The following is a 27724-nucleotide window of genomic DNA, read 5'->3' as shown; positions in this document are numbered from 1 at the left end:
GACCTAAAGCTCAAAGAAACGGCACTCTTTCCCTGTGTTCCAGTATCCACACTAACATACTATCTAGTATGTTCCAGTATCCACACTAACATACTATCTAGTATGTTCCAGTATTCACACTAACATACTATCTAGTATGTTCCAGTATCCACACTAACATACTATCTAGTATGTTCCAGTATCCACACTAACATTCTATCTAGTATGTTCCAGTATCCACACTAACATTCTATCTAGTATGTTCCAGTATTCACACTAACATTCTATCTAGTATGTTCCAGTATTCACACTAACATACTATCTAGTATGTTCCAGTATTCACACTAACATACTATCTAGTATGTTCCAGTATCCACACTAACATTCTATCTAGTATGTTCCAGTATCCACACGAACATACTATCTAGTATGTTCCAGTATTCACACTAACATACTATCTAGTATGTTCCAGTATCCACACTAACATTCTATCTAGTATGTTCCAGTATCCACACGAACATACTATCTAGTATGTTCCAGTATCCACACGAACATACTACCTAGTATGTTCCAGTATCCACACGAACATACTATCTAGTATGTTCCAGTATCCACACGAACATACTACCTAGTATGTTCCAGTATCCACACTAACATACTATCTAGTATGTTCCAGTATCCACACTAACATACTATCTAGTATGTTCCATTACATATACTAAGAAGAAGAAGAGACATTAAAAGGAAGCCTACTCGTTCCAAATCGCATCCTTTTTCTTTTTAATACAGACGTCACGAATATAACAAAGTGGGTCAAAGTTCAAGACGCATTTTGATGAAGTAGTTTGTCCCAACTGTAGACATGCTACATACAACAGTAGGTGCTGTTTAAGTGTAGCTGTAGTTCGTACTAAAAGTAAAAAGAAGTCGTCTGCTCTGCAGGCTGGTTCCTCTCTCGGGATCCGTTTTGACAGTCGGTGTTCTTTCTGGAGCGGAACCCGGATGTTCCTCAGGTCACCACTTCCTGTTGTGGCTCTGCCTTTCAAACCAGGAAGATGGATTTGCTGTCGAAGAAATGGGTTATTAATTTGATAGTTTGTTTGTTTTTCATTGGTAAGTTGTGTTTTGGTGCTGAAGTGTCTCTCCGCATGCCTGTTTGCAGTCGAACTGTGTGTTTGTCTCCGGCCGTGAGCTGGACGGACTTCTCTGTGCTCGGTGTTAGCTTGATGCTAAGCTAATTAGCGTTAGCTAAACTGCCCGGTTTGCCTTTAATCTCCGCTGCTGCTTTTTTTTATCCAGGTTTTATAATGGAGTTCAGTGAGTTCAGTTCCTGACACCTTTCCATCAACTAGAAGTCAAGCATTCATTTAATTTCTGTTAAAACGAAGCCGTTCTGTGGACTTCGAAGTCACAGACTGCCCGTAAAAGCAGCTCAGCATCAGCGTGACTTCCCGCTGCGGCCAAAACGAGCTCGAGCGATTAAATGCCGCAAAGTCATACCAAAGTCCATGTATGTCTTTGTAGTTTTATGTAGTTCAATGGTCACCTGACACACACTGAACGAGGGAAACACCATTTATCTGGACGAAACCTGTTTGTTTCTGCTGCTGCGACGGAAGAACAACCGAGCTGGACACCGAGCGGGACACCGAGCTGGACACCGAGCGGGACACCGAGCTGGACACCGAGCGGGACACCGAACGGGACACCGAGCTGGACACCGAGCTGGACACCGAGCTGGACACCGAGCGGGACACCGAGCGGGACACCGAGCGGGACACCGAGCTGGACACCGAGCTGGACACCGAGCGGACACCGAGCTGGACACCGAGCTGGACACCGAGCTGGACACCGAGCGGACACCGAGCTGGACACCGAGCGGGACACCGAGCTGGACACCGAGCTGGACACCGAGCGGGACACCGAGCTGGACACCGAGCGGACACCGAGCGGACACCGAGCTGGACACCGAGCGGACACCGAGCTGGACACCGAGCGGGACACCGAGCGGACACCGAGCTGGACACCGAGCGGGACACCGAGCGGGACACCGAGCGGGACACCGAGCTGGACACCGAGCGGGACACCGAGCTGGACACCGAGCTGGACACCGAGCGGGACACCGAGCTGGACACCGAGCGGGACACCGAGCTGGACACCAAGCGGACACCGAACGGGACACCGAGCGGGACACCGAACGGGACACCGAACGGGACACCGAACGGGACACCGAGCGGGACACCGAACGGGACACCAAGCTGGACACCGAGCGGGACACCGAACGGGACACTGAGCGGGACACCGTGCTGGACACCGAACGGGACACCGAGCTGGACACCGAGCGGGACACCGAGCTGGACACCGAGCTGGACACCGAACGGGACACCGAGCTGGACACCGAGCTGGACACCGAACGGGACACCGAGCTGGACACCGAACGGGACACCCGAGCAGGACACCCGAGCAGGACAGTAGAGAAGTGGTCTTTGAAGTCCCCTTCACTCAGAGGTCCTGGTCTTCCTATGGATCCAGCATCTTTCACAGTGGTTAAAGTTAAAGGTTTCACAGTGAGACCACATCTGTCCACTGATCTCATCTCATCTCTAAGGACAAATACAGGTGTAACTTCATGTGAGGTGTGCAGCATGAACCAGACCAGGTGTGTCCTGACCTCCACGTCATGTTTGTCTCTCAGGTGTCAGCAGCAACTCGGTGGAAAAGAAGATTTATGTCTCCCTGAACTACACCGTGCCCTGTGTGAGACTGCTGAACGCAACGCACCAGATCGGCTGCCAGTGTGAGTACAACGCATCATTACTGTGTTGTTTGTGTTGTCCCGGTGGTCTCATCCTGTGTCTCATCCTCTCTGTGGTCTCAGCCTCTCTGTCAGGTGACGTTGGTGTCCTCCATGTGCTGATATCGGAGGACGACCTGGACTGGGTCCTGAGCTCCGGCCCCAACCCTCCTTATATGGTCATCGTGGAGGCGGGGCTCTTTCAGAGGTACAGCTGACAGTCTCCTTCACTCAGGCACTGAATCTGATTCAACATTTATTTTATTCTAATAAAAGTTCTTGGAGGAAGTGTTTGTAAAAATAAGTTTCTCCAACATTTATACAAAATTTATAAAGAAAATTACTGCAACATTACAACAAGATTACTACATAATTTATATAAGATTACTGCAACATTACTACGTAGTTTAGATAACATTACTACAAGATTTCTACATCATTTATATAACATTACTACAAGATTTCTACATTTATATAACATTACTACAGCATTTATATAACATTACTGCAACATTAATACAGCATTTATAGAACATTACAACATTACTACAGCATTTATACAACATTACTACAGCATTACTACAATAATACAGCATTTATATAACATTACTACAACATTTATAGAACATTACTACAACATTAATACAGCATTTATAGAACATTACTACAACATTTATAGAACATTACTACAACATTAATACAGCATTTATAGAACATTACTACAACATTTATAGAACATTACTACAACATTAATACAGCATTTATATAGCATTACTACAACATTTATATAACATGACTACAGCATTTATATAACATTACTACAGCATTACTACAACATTACTACAGCATTTATATAACATTACTACAACATTTATACAACATTACTACAGCATTTCTACAACATTATTACTACATTTATACAACATTACTACAACATTTATACAACATTAATACAGCATTTCTACAACATTATTACTACATTTATACAACATTACTACAACATTTATACAACATTACTACAACATCTATACAACATTACTACTACATTTATACAACATTACTACAACATTTATAAGCATTTATACAACATTACTACAGCATTACTACAACATTACTACAACATTTATAAGCATTTATACAACATTACTACAGCATTACTACAACATTAATACAGCATTTATACAACATTACTACAACATTTATATAACATTACTACAGCATTTATACAACATTACGACAGCATTTATACAACATTACGACAGCATTTGTTGTGTATAGAGGAAGATGGAGTTGATGCATCGTCCCTGTGTAGCTCTCAGGAAACACCTGAAGCTCTAAAGAATCTAACCCACCTCTCACCTGTGCTTTTACCTGCATCACCTGCTCGACCCGCCTCCTGTCAGGTCCGTCATGATGAAACTGAAGGGTGCCCCCAGAAGGGTGGCTGGGGTTGTTGTTGTGGCACCGAGCACAAATCCAGCCGAGGGCTTCTCTCCACACACCACCTGTCCCAACGAGAACACAGGTGAGGTCGGCACGGCAACACCTGCATCTCTGTATTATTGATGACTGATGACATCACGCTGTGACTCATGTTTAAGATTCACCTGTGAGGGTTAAAGTGTCAAAGAAGAGTCACAGACCTCATCTCGTATGTTCTAGTTTTATTTGATGAAACATCTATCTCGCCTACTTCACGTCTGTAACAACACGCAGCAGTCGGATCCGAACAGAACCACCTCAGTGGTAAATGTGAGAGGTGCTGTACAAATACAGACTAGTATCATCATCATTGTCATCATCACATATACAACCAGCCCTGCTGATGCTCGCTGACATATGAAAACTGAAACTGTTCAGTTTCGATGTTCTTGAACTTAATAATATAATGTTACCTCACATATTAAATATTAACATTAAAATATTGAAACCTGAAGAGCTGCCGACTCAGCAGTAGATTCACACTCGCACTAGAGTAAAAGTACACAAGTATCTGTAAGTGCTCTGAATACCATACTACCTGTACGTTTATATTATTATAGCGTTATAAATTATGAGATTATTATCACTGACCTGTCACATTTTATCAGTGCAACAGTGTTATAGACAGAAACAGTTGGATGTTGTCATGACAACAGATTGTCCTACTTGATAAACTAGGCTTCACTGTTAAACTGTAATGTCATGTATTAAAGGGACATTTCCCTCTAAAAGGAGGGAAGTGAATGTTCCTCTACAGAATTAAAAGCAAAATAATGCATTCATGGCTGCTGACAAGCAGGAACAGCTCCAGCTTCCAGGGTCAAAGGTCGCAGAGCATGGTGTCTTTAAAGCTGCACGACCTCCATCAGTTCTTCATGGCAGTATCAGACTGGAAGTAAACAGACCGGATCAGTGAACCTGGAACATATCAGGAGGTCGAACATCTTCTGGACCAGCCCTTCAGTTGATTCAGAGTTCTTAAACTAACCTGTAGAGACCCTCCTCACGCTGTCAGCGCCCCCTGGAGGCTCACCGCTGTCTCTTCTCCTCAGGTGTGTATTCTGACACCTACGACCCGACCATGGCCCACTGCAACACCACACTGTGGAACCCGCTAGGAAACGGACTGTCCTATGAGGAGTACGACTTCCCCATCTTCTCCCTGAAGGACGACAACGACACGCAGGTCATCCGACAGGTAACAGACACACACCTGACAGGTAACAGGTGACAGGTTTCTGCTGTTGGACAGTAGATCTCTCTGAGACATCTCTTCTCTGTTGCAGTGCTACTTCGACCACAACCAGGTGGTGAACGGCAGCAGGCCTCGCTACCCGCTGTGTGCCATGCAGCTCTACTCCCACATGTCAGCCGTCACCAACACGGCCACCTGCATGAGGAGGAACGACATCAACTTCAGCATCAACCCAGGTGAGCAATTATTACAACCACCAGGTCTCACATGACATTCAGTCTGAGACAGGTATACAACCGTGTTTCAAAAACAGGTGGACGTGGTGTAAAACATAAATAAAAACAGAATCTCAGATTGTGATCCATCAGACCTCAGGACAGTTGTCCACTTCACCTCAGTCCATCTTCAATGATCTCGGTCCAGAGAAGGCGGCGGTGTTTCTGGATCATGTTTCTATCTGGTTTCTTCTTTGGAGAGTTTTAACCTGCATTTGTGGACGCAGCGATGAACTGTGTTCACAGACGATGGTTTTCACAAGTGTTCCTGAGCCCATGCAGTGATTTCCACTCCAGAATAGTGTGTTTTTAATGCAGTGCTGCCTGAGGGCCCGAAGATCACCACCATCCAATATTGGTTTCCAGCCTTGTCCCTTGTGTTCAGAGATTTCTCCAGATTCTCTGAATCTTTTAATGATATTATGAACCGTAGACGATGAAATCCACTAATTCTTTGTAGTTTTACTTTGAGATTTAGATTTAGAATTAGATTAGATTAGATTAGATTAGATTAGATTTTACAAATACATATGGGATATAGGAAATAAGATAGCTGCTCCAAGCTCCTACAGTCTCATGGTGGGTGAGAGGTGGTGTCCATGATCCTCCTCTCCCCACCTCCTCTATGGAGTCCAGAGGACTGTCCAGGACAGAGCTGACCTTTGACCTCCTGTCCCTCTGTGTGCACAGCCACAGCAGACCGACGCATAAAAGATGGCCGACGCCACCACAGAGTCATAAAATGTCCGCAGCAGAGTCCTGCAGACTTCAAAGGACATCAGTCTTCTCAGCAGACGGAGTCAACTCTGGTCCTCGTTTGAGAGAACATTTGTGTTGTCCGACTGGTCCAGTTTATTGCTGAGGTGAACACCCAGGAATTTATAAGTGTCCACAATGTCCATGTCCGATCCCTGGATGTTCACCGATGGAGTTGGTGTTTCCTTCCTGTGGAAATCAATCAGCATCTCCTTCGTCTTGCTGGCGTTAATCCGGAGGTGATTGAGATCAACACCAGTGGACGAAGTCAGCGATGACCTCCCTGTACTCCAGGTCGTTCCCTTCCGTGGAGAACTGGACTGTTTGTATTGGACCTGTTCACCAGAGTTCATGTTGTGTCCTGTAGAGATGGTGTGTGACCCGCTGGGTGATTACAACGTGTGGGCCTCCAGCAGACCTCTGAACAACTCAGCCAAGGGACACAAGATGTGGGAGAGTGTGGTGATCGCTGCAGCCAGGGTGAGTCTGGGACATGTAGTCCTCTGGTCCAGACCCCATGACTTCCAGACCACCAGACCTCCAGACCTCCAGACCCCCAGACCCCACGACTTCCAGACCAACAGACCTCCAGACCCCCAGACCTAAAGACCACCAGACCTCCAGACCACCAGACCTCCAGACCCCACGACTTCCAGACCCCGACCCCTAGACCCCCAGACCTTCAGACCTCCAGACCCCCAGACCTAAAGACCACCAGACCTCAAGAACACCAGACCCCCAGACCTCAAGAACACCAGACCTCCAGACCCCCAGACCTAAAGACCTCCAGAAACTCAGACCTCCAGACCCCCAGACCTCAAGAACACCAGACCCCACGACTTCCAGACCCCTAGACCCGCAGACCTCCAGACCTCCAGACCCCCAGACCTAAAGACCTCCAGACCCCCAACCCCTAGACCCCCAGACCTCCAGACTTCCAGACCCCCAAACCTAAAGACCACCAGACCTCAAGAACACCAGACCTCCAGACCCCCAGACCTCAAGAACACCAGAAACCCAGACCTCCAGACCCCCAGACCTCAAGAACACCAGAAACCCAGACCTCCAGACCTCCAGACTTCCAGACCACAATCACTGAGGACTACATTTATTATTAGTCTCATCCTCCTGTCCTCCTTCTGTCTCTCCTTTCCTCCTTCTGTCTCTCCTTTCCTCATTCTGTCTCTCCTGTCCTCCTTCTGTCTCTCCTGTCTTCCTGTCCTCATGTCCTCTCTGCAGCTGGACAGCAGGTCCTTCTTCTTTGATGTAGCTCCAGGAGCAGAAAGTGGAGTCTCAGGATTCGTCACTCTGCTGGCTGCTGCTCACGCTCTTCGTAACGCCACCCAAGAGGCTCCGCCCAATCGCACCATCCTCTACACCTTCTTCCAAGGGGTCAGTCCTGCACACGTGTCCTCTCTGTCATGTCTGCACACGTGACCTCCGTGCTGCCAGTCTCACTCATGTCCTGTTTGACCCCAGGAGACGTTTGACTACATCGGTAGTTCGAGGATGGTGTACGACATGGACAACAGTCAGTTTGCTGTGGACCTGGACAACATCCACTCGGTGCTGGAGGTGGGACAGGTGAGCACACCTCCCTTCCTGTCTCAGTGGAGGACTGTTAGGTACATGCAGTGCGTCTGCCAGCAGGGGGCCTTCAATCAACGCAAAAACAAAACACAGGAAGGTGATGTGGGAGCACAAAGGGATCATGGGAGTTGTAGTCCACATTGTTGAAATACAGCTTCAGTGGCGCAGAGATGTTTGTCTCTGTCCTCCATAAAGTACACACATGATGTACTGTGGACTTTAAAGTTGATGATGAGGATAATAATGGTGGTGGTGGTGATGATGATGATGATAATAATGGTGGTGGTGGTGATGATGATGAAGAACTCTTCCTCCAGGTTGGAGTCCGACCCGACTCCACGCTGTGGCTTCACTCTGATCCAGTCTCTCGGAGGAACGACAGCATCAATGAAGAGGTTAGTGTCTGTTGACGAGTCACCAGAGTGTCTCCGGGGACTCGTCCTCTTCTCTGATCCGAACTCTCCGGGGACTCGTCCTCTTCTCTGATCCGTTGCAGGTGAGGAAGCTCATCAGTAACCTGCAGTCAGCTGCTACTGATCTAAACATGTCGGTGGCGGAGCCCAGAGTCTCTCAGCCCCTCCCCCCTTCATCCTTCCAGCGTTTCCTGCGAGCTCGGCCGATCCCCGGTGTCGTCATCGAGAATCACCAGTTCAACTTCACCAACAGGTGAGTTCCTCCCTTTACCTGGAGCGCTGCATCCATTTACCTGTAAACCAGGTGGGATCAGGTGTGACTTCCCTTTCTGTGTGCACAGGTACTATGAAAGTATGTATGATAACGCAGAATATCTGAACGTCTCGTACCCACTGAATCTGACACCGGAGGAGCAGCTGGACTTCATCACCGACACTGCAAAGGTACGGAGACGTCCTGTCACTGCTCGGTGGTTATCAGCTGTTTATGTCCATTAAACTGACTGTTTCCAGTTTGGCAGATTGTATGTTTATCAGATTAAAATCTTTGTAACAGCGAAGCTGTCTTTGCAGCCCTTTGGTTTTATTGAGGAGGACAGATGATGTCGAGCAGCTCTTATGATTCTCTCTGATGCTTGTGTCCTTCAGGCTCTCACTGCGGCGGCGACCCTGGTGGCTCGAGCTCTGTTCACGCAGGCGGGGGGGGCGGAGAGTCAGCTGACCAGCATCAATGCAGACGCTCAGATAGTAACCAACACCTTTGTTATGATATTATTACGTTAGAAGTCAAATATTGATCTTGTAATATTGGTGGTTTGAATCGTGATGATATTTTTGCCTCTGATGCTGTTGTGTGTGTGAATTTGTTCCGTTTCTTTCCGTGAGATGTGCTTTGAACTGATTTCATCCTGAAATCAAAGATGAATAAGTGTAGTGAGCCGACATGTCTGTCTCTCAGGTTAGTCAGATGCTCTACAGCTTCCTGGTTCAGTCCAACAACTCCTGGTTCCAGCAGCTCGTCCCGTCGGACCTCCTGAGTCACCTGAGTGAGTTCTTCCTCTGAATCTTCATAATGATGAAAGTCTGCACTTCCATCTGTTTACTTTCATTTCATTTAAACAACCAGATACGAGCCCTGTTATCATTGTTGCCATGGAGACAGATTTATTGTGGTCGGTCCTCAGCCGGCTGCAGTTTGCCTGTGTGCTTTTTTATTTCCAGAAACTAAAGGTCTTGTGCTTTGTGCCTGTCAGGTGACCGACCCACCAACTTCTACGTCGGCGTGCATCTGCAGGCCAGCGAGCCCACGCTGCTGGTCCAGTACCTGCTGGCCAACCTGACGGGCAGCACCGTCAACGTGACCCAGGACGACTGCCAGAACCAGAGACAGGACGAGACGGACAAGGACAGCAGACATGTGAGACACAGCAACACATTTTATTAGAGGAAAACTCATCTGAAATATTCTGTTATTCTTTTTTAATCTAAAAACGCCAGAAAATAAACTCAAGAAGTTTCATCAAAAATGTCTGTCAGATGTCCACTGGGTGAGCCCTTCAAAATAAAAGTCCACAATTCACAAACAAATGGACAAAACAAGAGAAACAACAACGGCTCACATTTAACACATGAAACCAGAATCTGAAACCAGAACCACACACTGAAACGTGTTAATTCCTCCTCCCCCTCCCTTTGACCCCCTCCCCCCTGTGACCTCGCCCCTCCAGATGTTCTCCTACATGTGGGTTCAGGGTCCAGCCCGTCCCAACAGTACCGGTACCAGTGCCGGTGTGTGCGTGCGCTCCACGGTGCGTCTGTCCAGAGCTCTGTCCCCGGCCTTCGACCTCCGAGACTACACCTCCTCCAACTTCTCCACCTGGACCGAGTCGCGCTGGAAGAGCATCAAAGGACGCATCTTCCTGGTGGCGAGTCATGAGCTGGAGGTAACTTAGAGACAACACATCTGTCTGTCACCATGGAGACAGCTCAGTGTCCTGAAGTTATAAAACCAGCTAGTGTTTGATGAGACCACTTCCTGGTTGGAGAGTTAACCCCGCCCACTTAGAAACATTACGGTGTCAATGTTGAGGACTGTTTGGTCTCAGACATGATGACTGACTCCTCCTCCTGCTCCTCCTCCTCCTCCAGATGCTGACCCTCGGTGTGGGAGTCGGCGTGTTGCTAACATCCTTCCTCCTGACATACATAATCAGCTCGAAGGCCGACATCCTGTTCAGTTCTGGGAGGGAGCCGACCAGCGCCACCTACTGACCCCCAGAGGACCACCACCACTACTACTACTACATGTACTACTGCATATAGTACTACTGCTACATGTATTACTACACGTAGTAGTACACTTCTTCCTTCAACATTCTGAGGTTTCCTTCAGACTCACCTGGTGAGGCCTGACCTGAAGACTGGACGGTTCTGGACTCATCAGGGTCAGAACACTGGTCAGGAACCAGGAAGCTGGTGGACAAGATGTTTATATTTGTTTACTGCGTCACAGGACAGATACTGAACATAAGCATTAGTGGGAGAGTGTGTAATTTAATGTGTATAATTGTGTGTGTGTGTGTGTGTGTGTGTGTGTGTGTGTGTGTGTGTGTGTGTGTGTGTGTGTGTGTGTGTGTGTGTACTCTGCAGTTTCACATATTGTGATATTTGAGTGGAGAAAATTTTTTCTTGAGTCCTTGATTAGCGTCTAAAATGTTTGATTGGCGTGTGAAATGTCTGAGATGAGTTGTGAGGAAGCTGCTTCTCTTTAATGACTTCTGGAAGGTTTTAATTCTGTTGATATTCGTTTAATGTCGGGAATCAAAATTCTGCCTTGAAGAAGAAATAAAAATGGCTTCTGTTTCTTTCAGTGTTTCGAGTTTAACACATAAAGTTCATTTTTCATTCTGACTCCAGCGCAAGTGTGACATCATCCTCCTGTAGTGGGAGGTCTTCCTCAGGTGAGCAGGAGAGAGGGGAAGCAGCATCACTGATGGAGACGGTGAACATCATCATCAGCACTACTGTGATGAACCACAAATTAGATTATTCATTTCCCGTTTTCAAATTAAAAGTCATGATTTTACCGTTTTACGTTAATGTGGTCAGACATCAGTCGGTTTCACTGAATAAATAAATAGAATAAATCACTAAATGTCTCTTTAAAGGAGGAAGCTTGTTAAAGCAAGACAACATGGAGAGAAACGACAGGAAGGAAGTAAAATGACGGGACGCTGAAGAACCCGTTTGGATAAACTTCATGTTTAGTTGAAAAATGAAAACTTGTAAACATGTAAAATTTGAAACTGAATATGTGGAGACTTTAAGCAGCTGTTAATAATCTCCATGTTTTCTGTACCAATTAGTATGATATTAAATATTATAATTAAATATTATAAAACTGAAGATCATCTGTTAATAAGTGTCTGGATTCCTCTGAACTCTTCATCATGGCGGTCCGGAGTCTTCTTCTAGTGTGTGGAGTCTTCTGACTCCAAACAATAGTCGGTAGGACGACGGTCGCCTTTCTGTCTGAGACTGCAGGAAGTTTAGGAGCCTCCGCGGCCTGTGGTTGTTCTCACCGGACCAACGTGCGAGGAAGAGCGGAGTCTTCATCAGGAGATAACGAGGAAGAGGAGCTTCGACTGTAGGCCGGAGGTTCTGGATCCAGTCCGGGGCTGCTGCAGCGCGTCCCGTCTGGAAGGAGAGGGGGGAGGAGGGGCCGAGCTCCGGGGCGCCTGGTATCAGGACCTCTGACCTCTGACCTCCAGGAACATCCAGATGTGATTCACCTCAACAATGAACCGTTTCAACGTGCAGACAGGAGCTGAAATAATAAAACGGAAGAAAAGGAAATAAAAACGGAAGACTGGAAGCACACACACACAGACAGACACACACACTAACACACACAGACAGACACACACACACAGACAGACACACACAGACAGACACACTAACACACACACAGACACACAGACAGACACACACACACACACACACAGACACAAACACACACACAGACACACACAGACACACAGACAGACACACACAGACAGACACACTAACACACACACAGACAGACACACACACACACAGACAGACACACTAACACACAGACAGACACACACAGACAGACACACACACAGACAGACACACACAGACAGACACACTAACACACACACAGACAGACACACACACACACAGACAGACACACACAGACAGACACACTAACACACACACAGACACACAGACAGACACAAACACACACCTGGTCCATCACACCTGGACTGACCAAGCTGCTGATTGGTTCCTCATCTCAATCCCCCCACACCTCCTCTCCCTCCCAGGCATTCCTGGAGCGGTACCTCACCCCCGGCCCCACCATGCAGGTCCAGCAGCAGAACGGCAGGTGGCGTCAGTGGACTCTGGTGAGTAAGGAGCCGGTGACCTCAGTGCTGCGTCAGGGTCTCGTCTTCTCGCTGCGACGGCTGGACTTCTCCCTGGTCGTCACGGTGACGCCGCTCCCCTTCCTGCGACTCGGCGAGGAGTTCATCGACCCGAAGAGCCACAAGTTCGTCATGAGGCTGCAGTCGGAGACGTCGGTGTGACGCGTCTCCTTCTCCCTCGACCGCTCCTGCTGGACGTGGAGGTCACGTGTCTGCCTCCTCCTCTTTCACCTCGTCTGTGTTTACAACATGATGTAAAAATGCCTTTTATTCTGAAGGGGACGTTTCTCTGCTGTTCTTCTTCTTTGGCTGAAACCACCGGACTACTTCCTGTCCTGAACCCATGATACCAGATGTGATACCAGATGTGATACCAGCTGTGATACCGGGTGTGATACCGGGTGATGATACCAGGTGTGATACGGGGTGATGATACCAGCTGTGATACCGGGTGTGATACCGGCTGTGATACCAGGTGTGATACCGGCTGTGATACCAGCTGTGATACCAGGTGTGATACCAGGTGTGATACCAGGTGTGATACCAGGTATATGAAGAGTTGAATTACCAGCTCTTGTCTTTATGTTGATGAAGCAGAAATCCCAAAGCAGAGGTGTGACTGTAGCTCATCTGATCAGCTGATCGCCGCCTCCTCTTCTTACATACAGTCAACACTCAGCTGTCACTCAGTCTTAACTCTGCATCAGTGCATCAGATTATGTTTTTTAATGCTTTCTTAGACATTTTTTTTTTTTTTAATAATAACTGGTTTTCTATTATTTTGAAGGTGATTAAGTTATGATGATGTTATTTTCTGAATGTTTTTACTTTTGAGGGAGACGGATGATGTGTAGATAGATAGATAGATAGATAGATAGATAGATAGATAGATAGATAGATAGATAGATAGATAGATAGATAGATAGATAGATAGATAGATAGATAGATAGATAGGTTAGGTTAGGTAGGTACTTTATTAATCCCCGAGGGGAAATTTTTTTTCGCTACAGCAGCATACAGAAGCAATAAAATAATAATAGAACAATAGAAAAGCAATAAAATAGCAGTAAAAAATATAAAATATAAATATAAAATATAAAATGCGCAGTATATACAGTATATGCAGTACAGTAGCTCCAATAACTGATTAAGTTTCAGTATTGATGCACCTAAAGCATTACTTCTTTCAAAATTATTTAAAGAGATGCATTTTCAATGGGGCTTAAAACTTATTTGAACGCGGTCCACTAGTTCTGAAGTGCTACCTGCTTATTCAAAGATGTGGTTTTGTTTCTGTGTGAGTTCCAGCCATCAGACTAGAAGTCCCAGTTGCATACCTTTTTTTAAATGTGGAAAAAACAATTCCAACGCTTAATAGTTCAATTGTCTACCTGTCTTTTCATGTTGGACATTATGATGGTTGACCTGTGATTTTGTTTGCTATTTGTTTATGTTGACCAAAAAAATCTGCCATTCATAATCAAAATTTCTTCACGGTTTACCTCCCTTAATATAAAATGAATGTATCTGCTCAGGTTGTGACGCAATTGTTAGTTTAAAAAAAGGAGAATCTTTCACTGAAAAAAAGGTTTCCCTGTGAGTGCTCATATGCATCATAAATATATTATATATATACATTATATACAATATATATACAATATATACAATATATTATATACAAACAACCAAGAAACACAGACAACAGTGTTATTGTTATGTGATGGATTTTGCCAGAGGTGAGTTATTGTACAGTCTAATTGTGGTCGGCAGGAATGATCTCATGTATCAGGAATGATCTCCTGTATCTGGAATGATCTCCTGTATCAGGAATGATCTCCTGTATCTGTCCTTGTGACAGCAGCTGGAGGAATCTTTTGGAGAACGTCCTCCTCTGTCCCTGCAGCAGGTGGTGGAGAGGGTGGTCAGGATTATCTAATATGGATAATAGTTTGTTCAGCGTCCTCCTCTCCACCACCTTTTCCAGGCTGTCCAGTTTGTAGCCGATGGTGGAGCCGGCCTTCTTCACCAGTTTGTTAAGTCTGTTGGTGTCTCCGATTCCAATGCCCCCTCCCTCTCCCCCCCCAGCAGACTACTAGAAGTACAGTTCACTGGCCACAACAGATGGTAGAACATCTCCAACATCTTGCTGCACACATTGAAGGATCGAAGTTTCCTCAAGAAAAAGAGTCGACTCATCACCTTCTTGTAGACAGCATTGATGTTGGTCTTCCAGTTCAGTCTGTAGTCATGGAGACACCAGGTACTTGTACTCCTCCACCAGGTCCACCTCCTCTCCCAGAACTCTCAGCGGTTGTGGAGCCGTCGTCTTCCTCCTGAAGTCGACCTCCATCTCTCTGGTCTTGGCCATGTTCAGGAGCAGATGATTCCTTCCCGCCCACTCCACAAAGTCCTCCACTACTGCCCTGTACTCGTCCTCCCGTCCATCCCTTATACATCCTACCACTGCAGAGTCATCAGAGAACTTCTGCAGATGTCTTGACTCTGAGTTGTTCTGGAAGTCAGTTGTGTAGAAGGTGAACAGGAAGGAGACAGAACAGTTCCCTGAGGAACTCCAGTACCACTGACCACCGTATCAGACAGCACACTGCCCAGATGGACAAACTGTGGTCTGCCTGTCAGGTAGTCATTGATCCAGGAGACGGTGGACGTGTCCACCCCCCCCTCCCCCACAACCCCCACCACCACCCGCAGCTTCTCACTCAGCAGCAGTGGTTGGATGGTGTTGAATGCACTGGAGAAATGAGGGGGGTGGGGGGTGGGGGGTCAAGGTGTCCATGCAGCTCACCAGGGGGGCAGAAGGGGGAGGGGGAGGCAGCAGAGGTGTTTGGGAGGTGTAAGGTGTGGAGGGGACAGATGAGAGTGATAATAGATAGATAGACAATAGATAGATAGATAGATAGATAATAGATAGATAGATAGATAGATAGATAGATAGATAGATAGACAGATAGATAGATAGATAGATAGATAGATAGATAGATAGATAGATAGATAGATAATAGATAGATAGATAGATAGATAGATAGATAGATAGATAGATAATAGATAGATAGATAGATAGATAGATAGATAGATAGATAGATAGATAGATAGATAGATAGATAATAGATAGATAGATAGATAGATAGATAATAGATAGATAGATAGATAGATAGATAGATAGATAGATAGATAGATAGATAGATAGATAATAGATAATAGATAAATAGATAGATAGATAGATAGATAGATAGATAGATAAATAATAGACCTCCTGTATCTGGAATGATCTCCTGTATCTGGAATGATCTCCTGTATCTGGAATGATCTCCTGCATCAGGAATGATCTCCTGTATCAGGAATGATCTCCTGTATCAGGAATGATCTCCTTTATCTGGAATGATCTCCTGCATCAGGAATGATCTCCTGTATCTGGAATGATCTCCTGTATCAGGAATGATCTCCTTTATCTGGAATGATCTCCTGCATCAGGAATGATCTCCTGCATCAGGAATGATCTCCTGTATCTGGAATGATCTCCTGCATCAGGAATGATCTCCTGTATCAGGAATGATCTCCTGCATCAGGAATGATCTCCTGCATCAGGAATGATCTCCTGTATCAGGAACGATCTCCTGTATCTGGAATGATCTCCTGTATCTGTCCTTGTGACAGCGGAGCTGGAGGAGTCTTTTGGAGAACGTCCTCCTCTGTCCCTGCAGCAGGTGGAGTGGGTGGTCAGGATTATCTAATATGGATAATAGTTTGTTCAGCATCCTCCTCTCCACCACCTTTTCCAGACTGTCCAGTTTGTAGCCGATGATGGAGCCGGCCTTCTTCACCAGTTTGTTAAGTCTGTTGGTGTCTCCGGCTCCAATGCTGCCTCCCCTGAGCAGACTACTAGAAGTACAGTTCACTGGCCACAACAGATGGTAGAACATCTCCAACATCTTGCTGCACACATTGAAGGATCGAAGTTTCCTCAAGAAAAAGAGTCGACTCATCACCTTCTTGTAGACAGCGTTGATGTTGGTCTTCCATTTCAGTCTGTTGTCATGGAGACACCAGGTACTTGTACTCCTCCACCATGTCCACCTCCTCTCCCAGAACTCTCAGCGGTTGTGGAGCCGTCGTCTTCCTCCTGAAGTCGACCACCATCTCTCTGGTCTTGGCCACGTTCAGGAGGAGGTGATTTCTACCAGCCCACTCCACAAAGATGTGTTGTGTATTTGTTGTGTATTTCCTTGTGATGTGTTGTGTATTTCCTTGTGTAGCCTGTCGAGTGCTCGGCATCATTAAAGTGTTTCTTCCTTACAGTCGTTTGTCTCTTTTCTTAGTCACTTTAAAAAGCTGATTTTATTTTCTGGGATTAAACTGTTGGATGTTGGTGTTTGTGCTCGGAGACGTTTCTCTTTTTCCACAAACAGAGAAGCTGCTGGTTTTTCTGTTTTTGAGGAACTTGTAGAATGAGGTCGTTCTGTGATTTCACAGCATCAGACCGGACAGAGAGCCGCTGACTTCCTGTTCACTGCTGCTCAGAGACACGACGACAGCCGACGAGCAACAAGCCAGCAAACTACTGCAGCGAGCCGGTGAGAGTCTGATCTTCATCTTCATTATCTTCACCATCTTCATCATCTTCATCGTTAGGAAATGTTGATTTGACTGGAAGGAAGAAAATTAACTCTGTGTGTTTGTGTGTGTGTGTGTGTGTGTGTGTGTGTGTGTGTGTGTGCGCGCGCAGAGGCCTTTGGAGACATGAATGTCTGTTACATCCTGGACGGGCTTCTGTCCCTCTACTGCGTCGTTCTCACCGTCTTGTACTGCAGACTGAGGGTGAGGCAGGAACATCACACACACACACACACACACACACACACACACACACACACACACACACACACACACACGTTGGTCATGTCTATAGGAACATTTCAACAGTTTAGTGTTTATTATGTTTTTTTATTCGTCACTTTTTTAATAAAAGCTTCAGACCCTGTTTCAGGGTTTTCAGCCTGATTTCCTGCTCGTGATGAATATTCTGATTTATTTCTTTAGATGTGTTCAGACTTCAGATCAGCTGTTCCCTCTGAGGTGAGATCAAAGTTTCATCTGTTTTATTGTAGCTGATGAAGAACAGTTGTGATTGTGAATCTTCGGTATGTTTCGCTCTGACTTCCTGAACTCAGCTGACTACCAGCTTTCTGACTCGTCACAGTTTCCTCCCGTTTCTTCACACATCGTTGTGTCACTTCCTGTTTCTGCGCGGCTCTGTTAAACTTCAGCTGACAGACAACCTGCAGCTGAACATCCTCCTCCTCCTCCTTCTCTGTTCTGTCTGATGAAGAGTTTCTTTTCTCTGTTTGTCCCTCAGAAGCAGCCAGCTGATGGCGGTGTGTACGCGGTGAGACTCCAAAACTAAAACGGATAAAATCCTCTGAAAAACTGAAAACACAGAAATACAGTCTGACGGTGTTTTTACAAACATCAGGTGATGAGTCCTCTGTCTCTCTGTCTGTCTCTGTCTGTCCCTGTGTCTCTCTGTGTTCTTTGTCCTGCAGGGTCTGTCCTCTCGCAGCTCCGACACCTACGAGACGATCAGAGTGGAGAAGAAGCCGATCGTCTGATGAGGATGATCTCAGTGTTGATGAGCATCTGAATCTTTCTGAAATCTACAATAGTTTCTATAATCCATAACGATTTCTATTATCTATAATAATTTCTATTGTTGTATTATTGTGTTTGTCTCCATCATGTTGTAAAGTTCTGTTTTAAGGACGTCCTGTGTAACGTGATCTGAAATAACTTCTATTGTGATTTTGTGTACAAATAAAATTTAATCGTTGCTCCCTGAACAAAAACAAATTATTTATTTCATTTTAAATCCAAACAAACAGCTGCTTTGATTTTCTTCTATTTATAATGTCAGAAAATACAATTTTATATCATTAGGTGATCAATTCTCTGTCTGATTTTTGGACATCTGTTCAGCTGTGAATGATGAGAACAGATGAGACCACAGACTAACTATATATATGTAAATATATACAGTATATGCAAATATATATATATAAATATTGATATACTATCTGAATATTAAACAATTAAATTATCAAGTACAAAAGGAATATTAATAAATATAAATTTTCAAATGATCATTTACAGAAGTAATATGATGAATTATTCATATAATATATATGAATATGTTCATATATAATATAATATGATCCTATACAGAAGGAACAATAATATTTATTAATATTGTAAATATAATTTATAGAAGCCATATTAATAAATGTTAATATTAATCAATATTAACATCATCATCATCTATGGAAGGAATAATAATAATATTGTCATCCATTATCTATACCTGCTTTATCCTGAACAGGGTCACAGGGGGGCGGAGCCTATCCCAGATCACTTTGGGCAAAGGCAGGGTTCACCATGGACAAACCGCCACCACAGGGCCAACACACACCGTTCACGCTTTCATTCACAGACATTTGTAGAATCACCAATTAATGCAGGTTTCTGGATGGTGGGAGGAAGCCGGAGAACTGAGAGAACCCACGCAAGCACACGGAGAACCTGCAGACTCACACAGAAAGGCTAAGACCCGGATTCGAACCCCGAACCTTTTCACTGAGGTGACAATGCTAACCACTGCACAACTGTGCCGTCCATAATACTATTTATTAATATTAATATTAATATTATAGTTTACAGAAGGAACTATAAAACAAAATATTAATATTCAAATGATCATTTACAACTTCTGATGCTCTATTCTGCCTCGACTGTGGCAATCTGTTGGATCATCTGTTGGATCATCTGTTGGATCATCTGCTGGATCATCTGTTGGATCATCTGCTGGATCATCTGTTGGATCATCTGTTGGATCATCTGCTGGATCATCTGTTGGATCATCTGTTGGATCATCTGCTGGATCATCTGCTGGATCATCTGCTGGATCATCTGTTGGATCATCTGTTGGATCATCTGTTGGATCATCTGCTGGATCATCTGTTGGATCATCTGCTGGATCATCTGTTGGATCATCTGCTGGATCATCTGTTGGATCATCTGCTGGATCATCTGTTGGATCATCTGTTGGATCATCTGTTGGATCATCTGCTGGATCATCTGTTGGATCATCTGTTGGATCATCTGCTGGATCATCTGCTGGATCATCTGCTGGATCATCTGCTGGATCATCTGCTGGATCATCTGCTGGATCATCTGTTGGATCATCTGCTGGATCATCTGCTGGATCATCTGTTGGATCATCTGCTGGATCATCTGTTGGATCATCTGTTGGATCATCTGCTGGATCATCTGCTGGATCATCTGTTGGATCATCTGCTGGATCATCTGCTGGATCATCTTTTGCATCAGCTGTGTTGAGTATAAAATGATTGTCAACATATTTGATCTGAGAAGTTTCAGTGTCTCCAGGTTTCTGTTTTTAAATAATTATGAATATATTTGTTTTTTTAATGTTATATGAATTTATTTGTTTTATAACATTTGATATTTCATAATATATTTATTTGTTTGTTTTATAAATTTGAGAACGACATTTTTCACAGTTATATTAATAATCAATCGATAAACTGATCATGAAAATATCCTGAAACGTGTCATAAATAAACAGATCGCATTGTCCTGATCATCACCTGAACGCAGCATCACGGTGTGGGCGTATCCAGTGGGTGAAGTGGGGGGAGCTTCGACAGACAGGTGGAGGTGCTTCTTCTTGACAGACTGCAGTTCGTGTCTGATCAGTGCATGCGCTCTTATTTTATTTCTAAATGTCGTTTTTAGTGTTTCCGGAAACCAAAGTGCTTTTATGAGTGGGCAGAGGCGGGGGTTTTATTTTGAAAGGTTTCAGGTGAGTTGAGGAGGAAACACCTGCTGCAGCTGAAGTTCCGTCTGAATGCAATGAAGAGGATCAACACGAGGTTTTAACGGAGAGGAAGAAGCTCATTAACACAACAACACAACTTTAACACAACTCTGTGTGTCGGATTAAAGATGGCGGCGCGGCGGAGAACCGAGAGTCTGATTCTGGTTCTGGTTCTGACCGGTGAGTTTTTCACTTTGATTCTGATTCAGTCTATCAGAGTCTCGGGGAGACATTCAGAGTCTCCGGGAGACATTCAGAGTCGGTCTCCGAGTGTCTCCGTCCTTCAGCTGCCTGCTTGAATCTGCCAGGATTTAGACTTTTACTCTGAAAGACTGTTTGGTGTCGGATGTTCTTTAATGTTCTGTGTTCTTTAATGTTCTGTGTTCTTAGAGTTAATAAGATGTAGTGATGTCATATTAATGCACAGAGGGACAGACCGCTTGTGTCTGAATGTTGCAGCTGATATCTAAGCTGTCTTTGAGGACAGGAAGACAGGAAGCCTTCAGGTGTCCACATACTTGTGTCTCTGCAGGTGTGAGACAGCAGGACAGAATGTAGCTCAGTCACATTCCTCCTGTCAGTAAACATGAAGGAGGGTGGACGGCCCAACGCTCCTTCTGCTTCCTCTTTCTGACTCATGAAGCTTTTTTTTCCTGTTCAGAGGAGAACGCTGACAACTCTGCTGGTTGTACCTGTGACAGGTGTGATCAACTTCCTGTAAACTCTGCTGGTTGTACCTGTGACAGGTGTGATCAACTTCCTGTAAACTCTGCTGGTTGTACCTGTGACAGGTGTGATCAACTTCCTGTAAACTCTGCTGGTTGTACCTGTGACAGGTGTGATCAACTTCCTGTAAACTCTGCTGGTTGTACCTGTGACAGGTGTGATCAACTTCCTGTAAACTCTGCTGGTTGTACCTGTGACAGGTGTGATCAACTTCCTGTAAACTCTGCTGGTTGTACCTGTGACAGGTGTGATCAACTTCCTGTAAACTCTGCTGGTTGTACCTGTGACAGGTGTGATCAACTTCCTCTGATCTTGAACAGGAATAGCTTGAACAACAGCTTTGTAACACTGTTTGTGTAGAGAGTCTTCAGCTCCCTGTCTCTGGTTGTCTCTGGTTGTCTCTGTCTCTGGTTGTCTCTGTGGACTAACACCTCCCTCCTTTAACGTCCGTCTAACTTCAGAGTAGTTACTGTCCACGTCCTCCATCAGATCGCTCACACTGAAGCTCTTTGTTGTCCAAATCTAACCGTTGTGTCGTTGAGGACGTTTGTCCCCTCCCCCATGGCACCACTGGTGTCCTTGTCTCACTACGTTGGATCTGTGGGAGTTCACGTCTGATATCAGCTGCTTTGTAATCATTAATGAAGCTTGTGAATCGGTAACCACAGATGAAACTTTCAAAGTAAAACACACCACAGATTTCTAAATAAAGTACACAATACCCTGAAATACTGTATAATCCTGAATACTGCAACATCCTGAATACTGCAACATCCTGAATACTGTTACATCCTGAATACTGTTACATCCCGAATACTGTTACATCCCGAATACTGTTACATCCTGATTACTGTAACATCCTGATTACTGTTACATCCTGAATACTGTCACATCCTGAATACTGTAACATCCTGATTACTGTAACATCCTGATTACTGTTACATCCTGAATACTGTTACATCCCGAATACTGTTACATCCTGATTACTGTAACATCCTGATTACTGTTACATCCTGATTACTGTTACATCCTGATTACTGCTACATCCTGATTACTGTAACATCCTGATTACTGTTACATCCTGATTACTGCTACATCCTGAATACTGTCACATCCTGATTACTGTCACATCCTGAATACTGTTACATCCTGATTACTGTTACATCCTGATTACTGCTACATCCTGATTACTGCTACATCCTGATTACTGCTACATCCTGATTACTGCTACATCCTGAATACTGTAACATCCTGATTACTGTAACATCCGGATTACTGTAACATCCTGAATACTGTAACATCCTGAATACTGTAACATCCTGATTACTGTAACATCCTGATTACTGTAACATCCTGAATACTGTAACATCCTGAATACTGCTACATCCTGATTACTGCTACATCCTGAATACTGTTACATCCTGATTACTGTCACATCCTGATTACTGCTACATCCTGATTACTGTAACATCCTGATTACTGCTACATCCTGATTACTGCTACATCCTGATTACTGTAACATCCTGATTACTGTAACATCCTGAATACTGTCACATCCTGAATACTGTAACATCCTGATTACTGTAACATCCTGAATACTGTAACATCCTGAATACTGTAACATCCTGAATACTGCAACATCCTGATTACTGCTACATCCTGATTACTGTAACATCCTGATTACTGTCACATCCTGATTACTGCTACATCCTGATTACTGTAACATCCTGATTACTGTTACATCCTGAATACTGTCACATCCTGATTACTGTAACATCCTGATTACTGTAACATCCTGATTACTGTAACATCTTGAATACTGTAACATCCTGAATACTGCTACATCCTGATTACTGCTACATCCTGAATACTGTTACATCCTGATTACTGTCACATCCTGAATACTGTCACATCCTGATTACTGCTACATCCTGAATACTGTTACATCCTGATTACTGTCACATCCTGAATACTGTTACATCCTGATTACTGTTACATCCTGATTACTGCTACATCCTGATTACTGCTACATCCTGATTACTGTCACATCCTGAATACTGTTACATCCTGATTACTGTTACATCCTGATTACTGTTACATCCTGATTACTGCTACATCCTGATTACTGCTACATCCTGAATACTGTTACATCCTGATTACTGTTACATCCTGATTACTGCTACATCCTGATTACTGTTACATCCTGATTACTGTTACATCCTGATTACTGCTACATCCTGAATACTGTCACATCCTGATTACTGTCACATCCTGAATACTGTTACATCCTGATTACTGTTACATCCTGATTACTGCTACATCCTGATTACTGCTACATCCTGATTACTGCTACATCCTGAATACTGTAACATCCGGATTACTGTAACATCCTGAATACTGTAACATCCTGAATACTGTAACATCCTGATTACTGTAACATCCTGATTACTGTAACATCCTGAATACTGTAACATCCTGAATACTGCTACATCCTGATTACTGCTACATCCTGAATACTGTTACATCCTGATTACTGTCACATCCTGATTACTGCTACATCCTGATTACTGTAACATCCTGATTACTGCTACATCCTGATTACTGCTACATCCTGATTACTGTAACATCCTGAATACTGTAACATCCTGATTACTGTAACATCCTGATTACTGTAACATCCTGAATACTGTAACATCCTGAATACTGCTACATCCTGATTACTGCTACATCCTGAATACTGTTACATCCTGATTACTGTCACATCCTGATTACTGCTACATCCTGATTACTGTAACATCCTGATTACTGTAACATCCTGATTACTGTTACATCCTGAATACTGTCACATCCTGATTACTGTAACATCCTGATTACTGTAACATCCTGATTACTGTAACATCTTGAATACTGTAACATCCTGAATACTGCTACATCCTGATTACTGCTACATCCTGAATACTGTTACATCCTGATTACTGTCACATCCTGAATACTGTTACATCCTGAATACTGCTACATCCTGAATACTGTTACATCCTGATTACTGTCACATCCTGAATACTGTTACATCCTGATTACTGTTACATCCTGATTACTGTTACATCCTGATTACTGCTACATCCTGATTACTGCTACATCCTGATTACTGTCACATCCTGAATACTGTTACATCCTGATTACTGTTACATCCTGATTACTGTTACATCCTGATTACTGCTACATCCTGATTACTGCTACATCCTGAATACTGTTACATCCTGATTACTGTTACATCCTGATTACTGCTACATCCTGATTACTGCAACATCCTGAATACTGTCACATCCTGATTACTGTCACATCCTGAATACTGTTACATCCTGAATACTGTTACATCCTGATTACTGTAACATCCTGAATACTGTTACATCCTGAATACTGTTACATCCTGAATACTGCTACATCCTGAATACTGCTACATCCTGAATACTGTTACATCCTGATTACTGCTACATCCTGAATACTGTTACATCCGGATTACTGCTACATCCGGATTACTGCTACATCCTGAATACTGCTGCATCCTGAATACTGCTACATCCTGATTACTGTTACATCCTGATTACTGCTACATCCTGAATATTGTTACATCCTGAATACTGTTACATCCTGATTACTGCTACATCCTGATTACTGCTGCATCCTGAATACTGCTGCATCCTGAATACTGTTGCATCCTGATTACTGTAACATCCTGAATACTGCTACATCCTGAATACTGTCACATCCTGAATACTGTCACATCCTGATTACTGTTACATCCTGATTACTGCTACATCCTGATTACTGCAACATCCTGAATACTGTCACATCCTGATTACTGTCACATCCTGAATACTGTTACATCCTGAATACTGTTACATCCTGATTACGGTAACATCCTGAATACTGTTACATCCTGAATACTGTTACATCCTGAATACTGCTACATCCTGAATACTGCTACATCCTGAATACTGTTACATCCTGATTACTGCTACATCCTGATTACTGCTACATCCTGAATACTGTTACATCCGGATTACTGCTACATCCGGATTACTGCTACATCCTGAATACTGCTACATCCTGAATACTGCTACATCCTGATTACTGTTACATCCTGATTACTGCTACATCCTGAATATTGTTACATCCTGAATACTGTTACATCCTGATTACTGCTACATCCTGAATACTGTTGCATCCTGAATACTGTTACATCCTGAATACTGTTGCATCCTGATTACTGTAACATCCTGAATACTGTCACATCCTGAATACTGTCACATCCTGAATACTGTTACATCCTGAATACTGTCACATCCTGAATACTGTCACATCCTGAATACTGTCACATCCTGAATACTGTCACATCCTGAATACTGCTACATCCTGAATACTGCTACATCCTGAATACTGTTACATCCTGATTACTGCTACATCCTGAATACGGTTACATCCTGATTACTGTTACATCCTGAATACTGCTACATCCTGATTACTGCTACATCCTGATTACTGCTACATCCTGAATACTGTAACATCCTGATTACTGCTACATCCTGAATACTGTAACATCCTGATTACTGTAACATCCTGATTACTGTAACATCCTGAATACTGTCACATCCTGAATACTGTAACATCCTGATTACTGTAACATCCTGAATACTGCTACATCCTGAATACTGCTACATCCTGAATACTGCTACATCCTGATTACTGTTACATCCTGATTACTGTCACATCCTGATTACTGTAACATCCTGATTACTGTAACATCCTGATTACTGTTACATCCTGAATACTGTCACATCCTGAATACTGTCACATCCTGATTACTGTAACATCCTGATTACTGTAACATCCTGAATACTGTAACATCCTGAATACTGCTACATCCTGAATACTGCTACATCCTGATTACTGCTACATCCTGAATACTGTTACATCCTGATTACTGCTACATCCTGATTACTGCTACATCCTGATTACTGTCACATCCTGAATACTGTTACATCCTGATTACTGTTACATCCTGATTACTGCTACATCCTGATTACTGCTACATCCTGATTACTGTTACATCCTGATTACTGTTACATCCTGATTACTGCTACATCCTGAATACTGCTACATCCTGAATACTGTTACATCCTGATTACTGTTACATCCTGATTACTGCAACATCCTGAATACTGCAACATCCTGAATACTGTCACATCCTGAATACTGTCACATCCTGAATACTGTTACATCCTGAATACTGTAACATCCTGAATACTGTTACATCCTGAATACTGCTACATCCTGAATACTGCTACATCCTGATTACTGCTACATCCTGATTACTGCTACATCCTGAATACTGTTACATCCGGATTACTGCTACATCCTGAATACTGCTACATCCTGAATACTGTTACATCCTGATTACTGCTACATCCTGAATACGGTTACATCCTGATTACTGTTACATCCTGAATACTGCTACATCCTGAATACTGCTACATCCTGAATACTGTTACATCCTGAATACTGTTACATCCTGAATACTGTAACATCCTGATTACTGTTACATTCTGAATACTGTAACATCCTTAAATACTAATAATAATTCAGCTGTTTGCTGTTACTGCATTAAATGCCTCGTCTCTTCTCTGCTCCTCAGTGGTCTGTGTCCAGGGGGACTTTGTGGACCCTCCTCAGCCCGTCACCTCCCTGCGCTCCCTGGCTGAGAGTCAGACCAGGCTCCCCTGTCACTACCAGGTGGAGGAGGGGCAGAAGGTGGTGCAGGTCTCCTGGTACAAGGAGCTCCGAGACGGCAGCAAGGACCAGATCATCACGGCCCACTTCATGGACGGCCACACAGGTACATAAGAGGAGTTCTGGTGAAGACAGCATCACACACTGTGACCTGTGACTGCTGAGGTCAGAGGTCAGAGGTCACATACAGCTTCAGCAGCAGCTTCACTTCACTGCTCTGAAACCATCACTAATTTAAAACAGAAGAAGAGAAAAGCAGCAGTCCCTGTTGGATAAAACAGATGACTTCACCTGAATATAATTCTTCAGGACTTCCTGTACAGCAGCTTTAACCAATCATCAGAGAAAAGAAATCAATCAGTCTGCTGCT

The 27724-nt window shown here is 44.0% G+C and overlaps 3 protein-coding genes and 1 long non-coding RNA gene across 5 annotated transcripts in view; 3 read left to right on the top strand and 1 right to left on the bottom strand.

The window, feature by feature from the left end:
• Positions 1-985: 985 nt before the first annotated feature.
• Positions 986-11356, top strand: ncstn (nicastrin). The gene is made up of 17 exons (XM_069178266.1): positions 986-1092; positions 2675-2776; positions 2858-2981; positions 4177-4298; positions 5308-5453; positions 5542-5686; positions 6849-6961; positions 7721-7873; positions 7961-8065; positions 8389-8466; positions 8568-8737; positions 8826-8928; positions 9133-9231; positions 9443-9530; positions 9738-9901; positions 10212-10427; positions 10633-11356. Exons 1-17 carry the CDS (start codon positions 1035-1037, stop codon positions 10753-10755), a joined length of 2109 nt encoding a protein of 702 aa, XP_069034367.1. The 5' UTR covers positions 986-1034; the 3' UTR covers positions 10756-11356.
• On the bottom strand, positions 11051-13104 carry LOC138215854 (uncharacterized). The gene is made up of 2 exons (XR_011179766.1): positions 12755-13104; positions 11051-12310 (listed from the first exon to the last, which is right to left on the bottom strand). It is a non-coding gene; the product is annotated as an uncharacterized lncRNA (long non-coding RNA).
• Positions 13022-18786, top strand: LOC138215844 (high affinity immunoglobulin epsilon receptor subunit gamma-like). Of its 2 annotated transcripts, none has more exons than XM_069178289.1 (6): positions 13022-13407; positions 17424-17524; positions 17677-17768; positions 17991-18026; positions 18307-18336; positions 18494-18786. In XM_069178289.1, exons 1-6 carry the CDS (start codon positions 13337-13339, stop codon positions 18557-18559), a joined length of 396 nt encoding a protein of 131 aa, XP_069034390.1. In that variant the 5' UTR covers positions 13022-13336; the 3' UTR covers positions 18560-18786. The 2 variants fall into 2 exon arrangements, with proteins under 2 accessions (XP_069034390.1, XP_069034381.1); XM_069178280.1 differs by having other exon boundaries at positions 13022-13443.
• Positions 18787-20741: 1955 nt separating this feature from the next.
• nectin4b (nectin cell adhesion molecule 4b) overlaps positions 20742-27724 on the top strand; it is a 13925-nt gene continuing 6942 nt past the window's right edge. The window contains exons 1-2 of the mRNA XM_069178226.1: positions 20742-21021; positions 27260-27460. Coding sequence (XP_069034327.1) covers positions 20970-21021; positions 27260-27460 — 253 coding nt within the window. The 5' untranslated portion in view covers positions 20742-20969. The remainder of the gene's footprint in view (positions 21022-27259; positions 27461-27724) is intronic.

Source organism: Embiotoca jacksoni, unplaced genomic scaffold (assembly GCF_022577435.1).
Source record: "Embiotoca jacksoni isolate LCO1_2020_lvr unplaced genomic scaffold, fEmbJac1.0.p SCAF_109, whole genome shotgun sequence".
Classification (NCBI taxonomy): domain Eukaryota; kingdom Metazoa; phylum Chordata; class Actinopteri; family Embiotocidae; genus Embiotoca; species Embiotoca jacksoni.
This window is presented reverse-complemented; position numbering and strand designations above follow the sequence as displayed.

Bases quoted from the DNA above. Each gene is read 5' to 3' on its own strand.
- ncstn (XM_069178266.1), top strand. From the start codon at position 1,035: ATGGATTTGCTGTCGAAGAAATGGGTTATTAATTTGATAGTTTGTTTG. The intron at 1,093-2,674 runs GTAAGTTGTGTT...TTTGTCTCTCAG, and splicing joins AGTTTGTTTGTTTTTCATTG to GTGTCAGCAGCAACTCGGTG. The intron at 2,777-2,857 runs GTGAGTACAACG...CTGTGGTCTCAG, and splicing joins GCACCAGATCGGCTGCCAGT to CCTCTCTGTCAGGTGACGTT.
- LOC138215844 (XM_069178280.1), top strand. From the start codon at position 13,337: ATGATACCAGGTGTGATACGGGGTGATGATACCAGCTGTGATACCGGG. The intron at 13,444-17,423 runs GTGTGATACCAG...GTGATTTCACAG, and splicing joins GATACCAGCTGTGATACCAG to CATCAGACCGGACAGAGAGC. The intron at 17,525-17,676 runs GTGAGAGTCTGA...GTGCGCGCGCAG, and splicing joins CAAACTACTGCAGCGAGCCG to AGGCCTTTGGAGACATGAAT.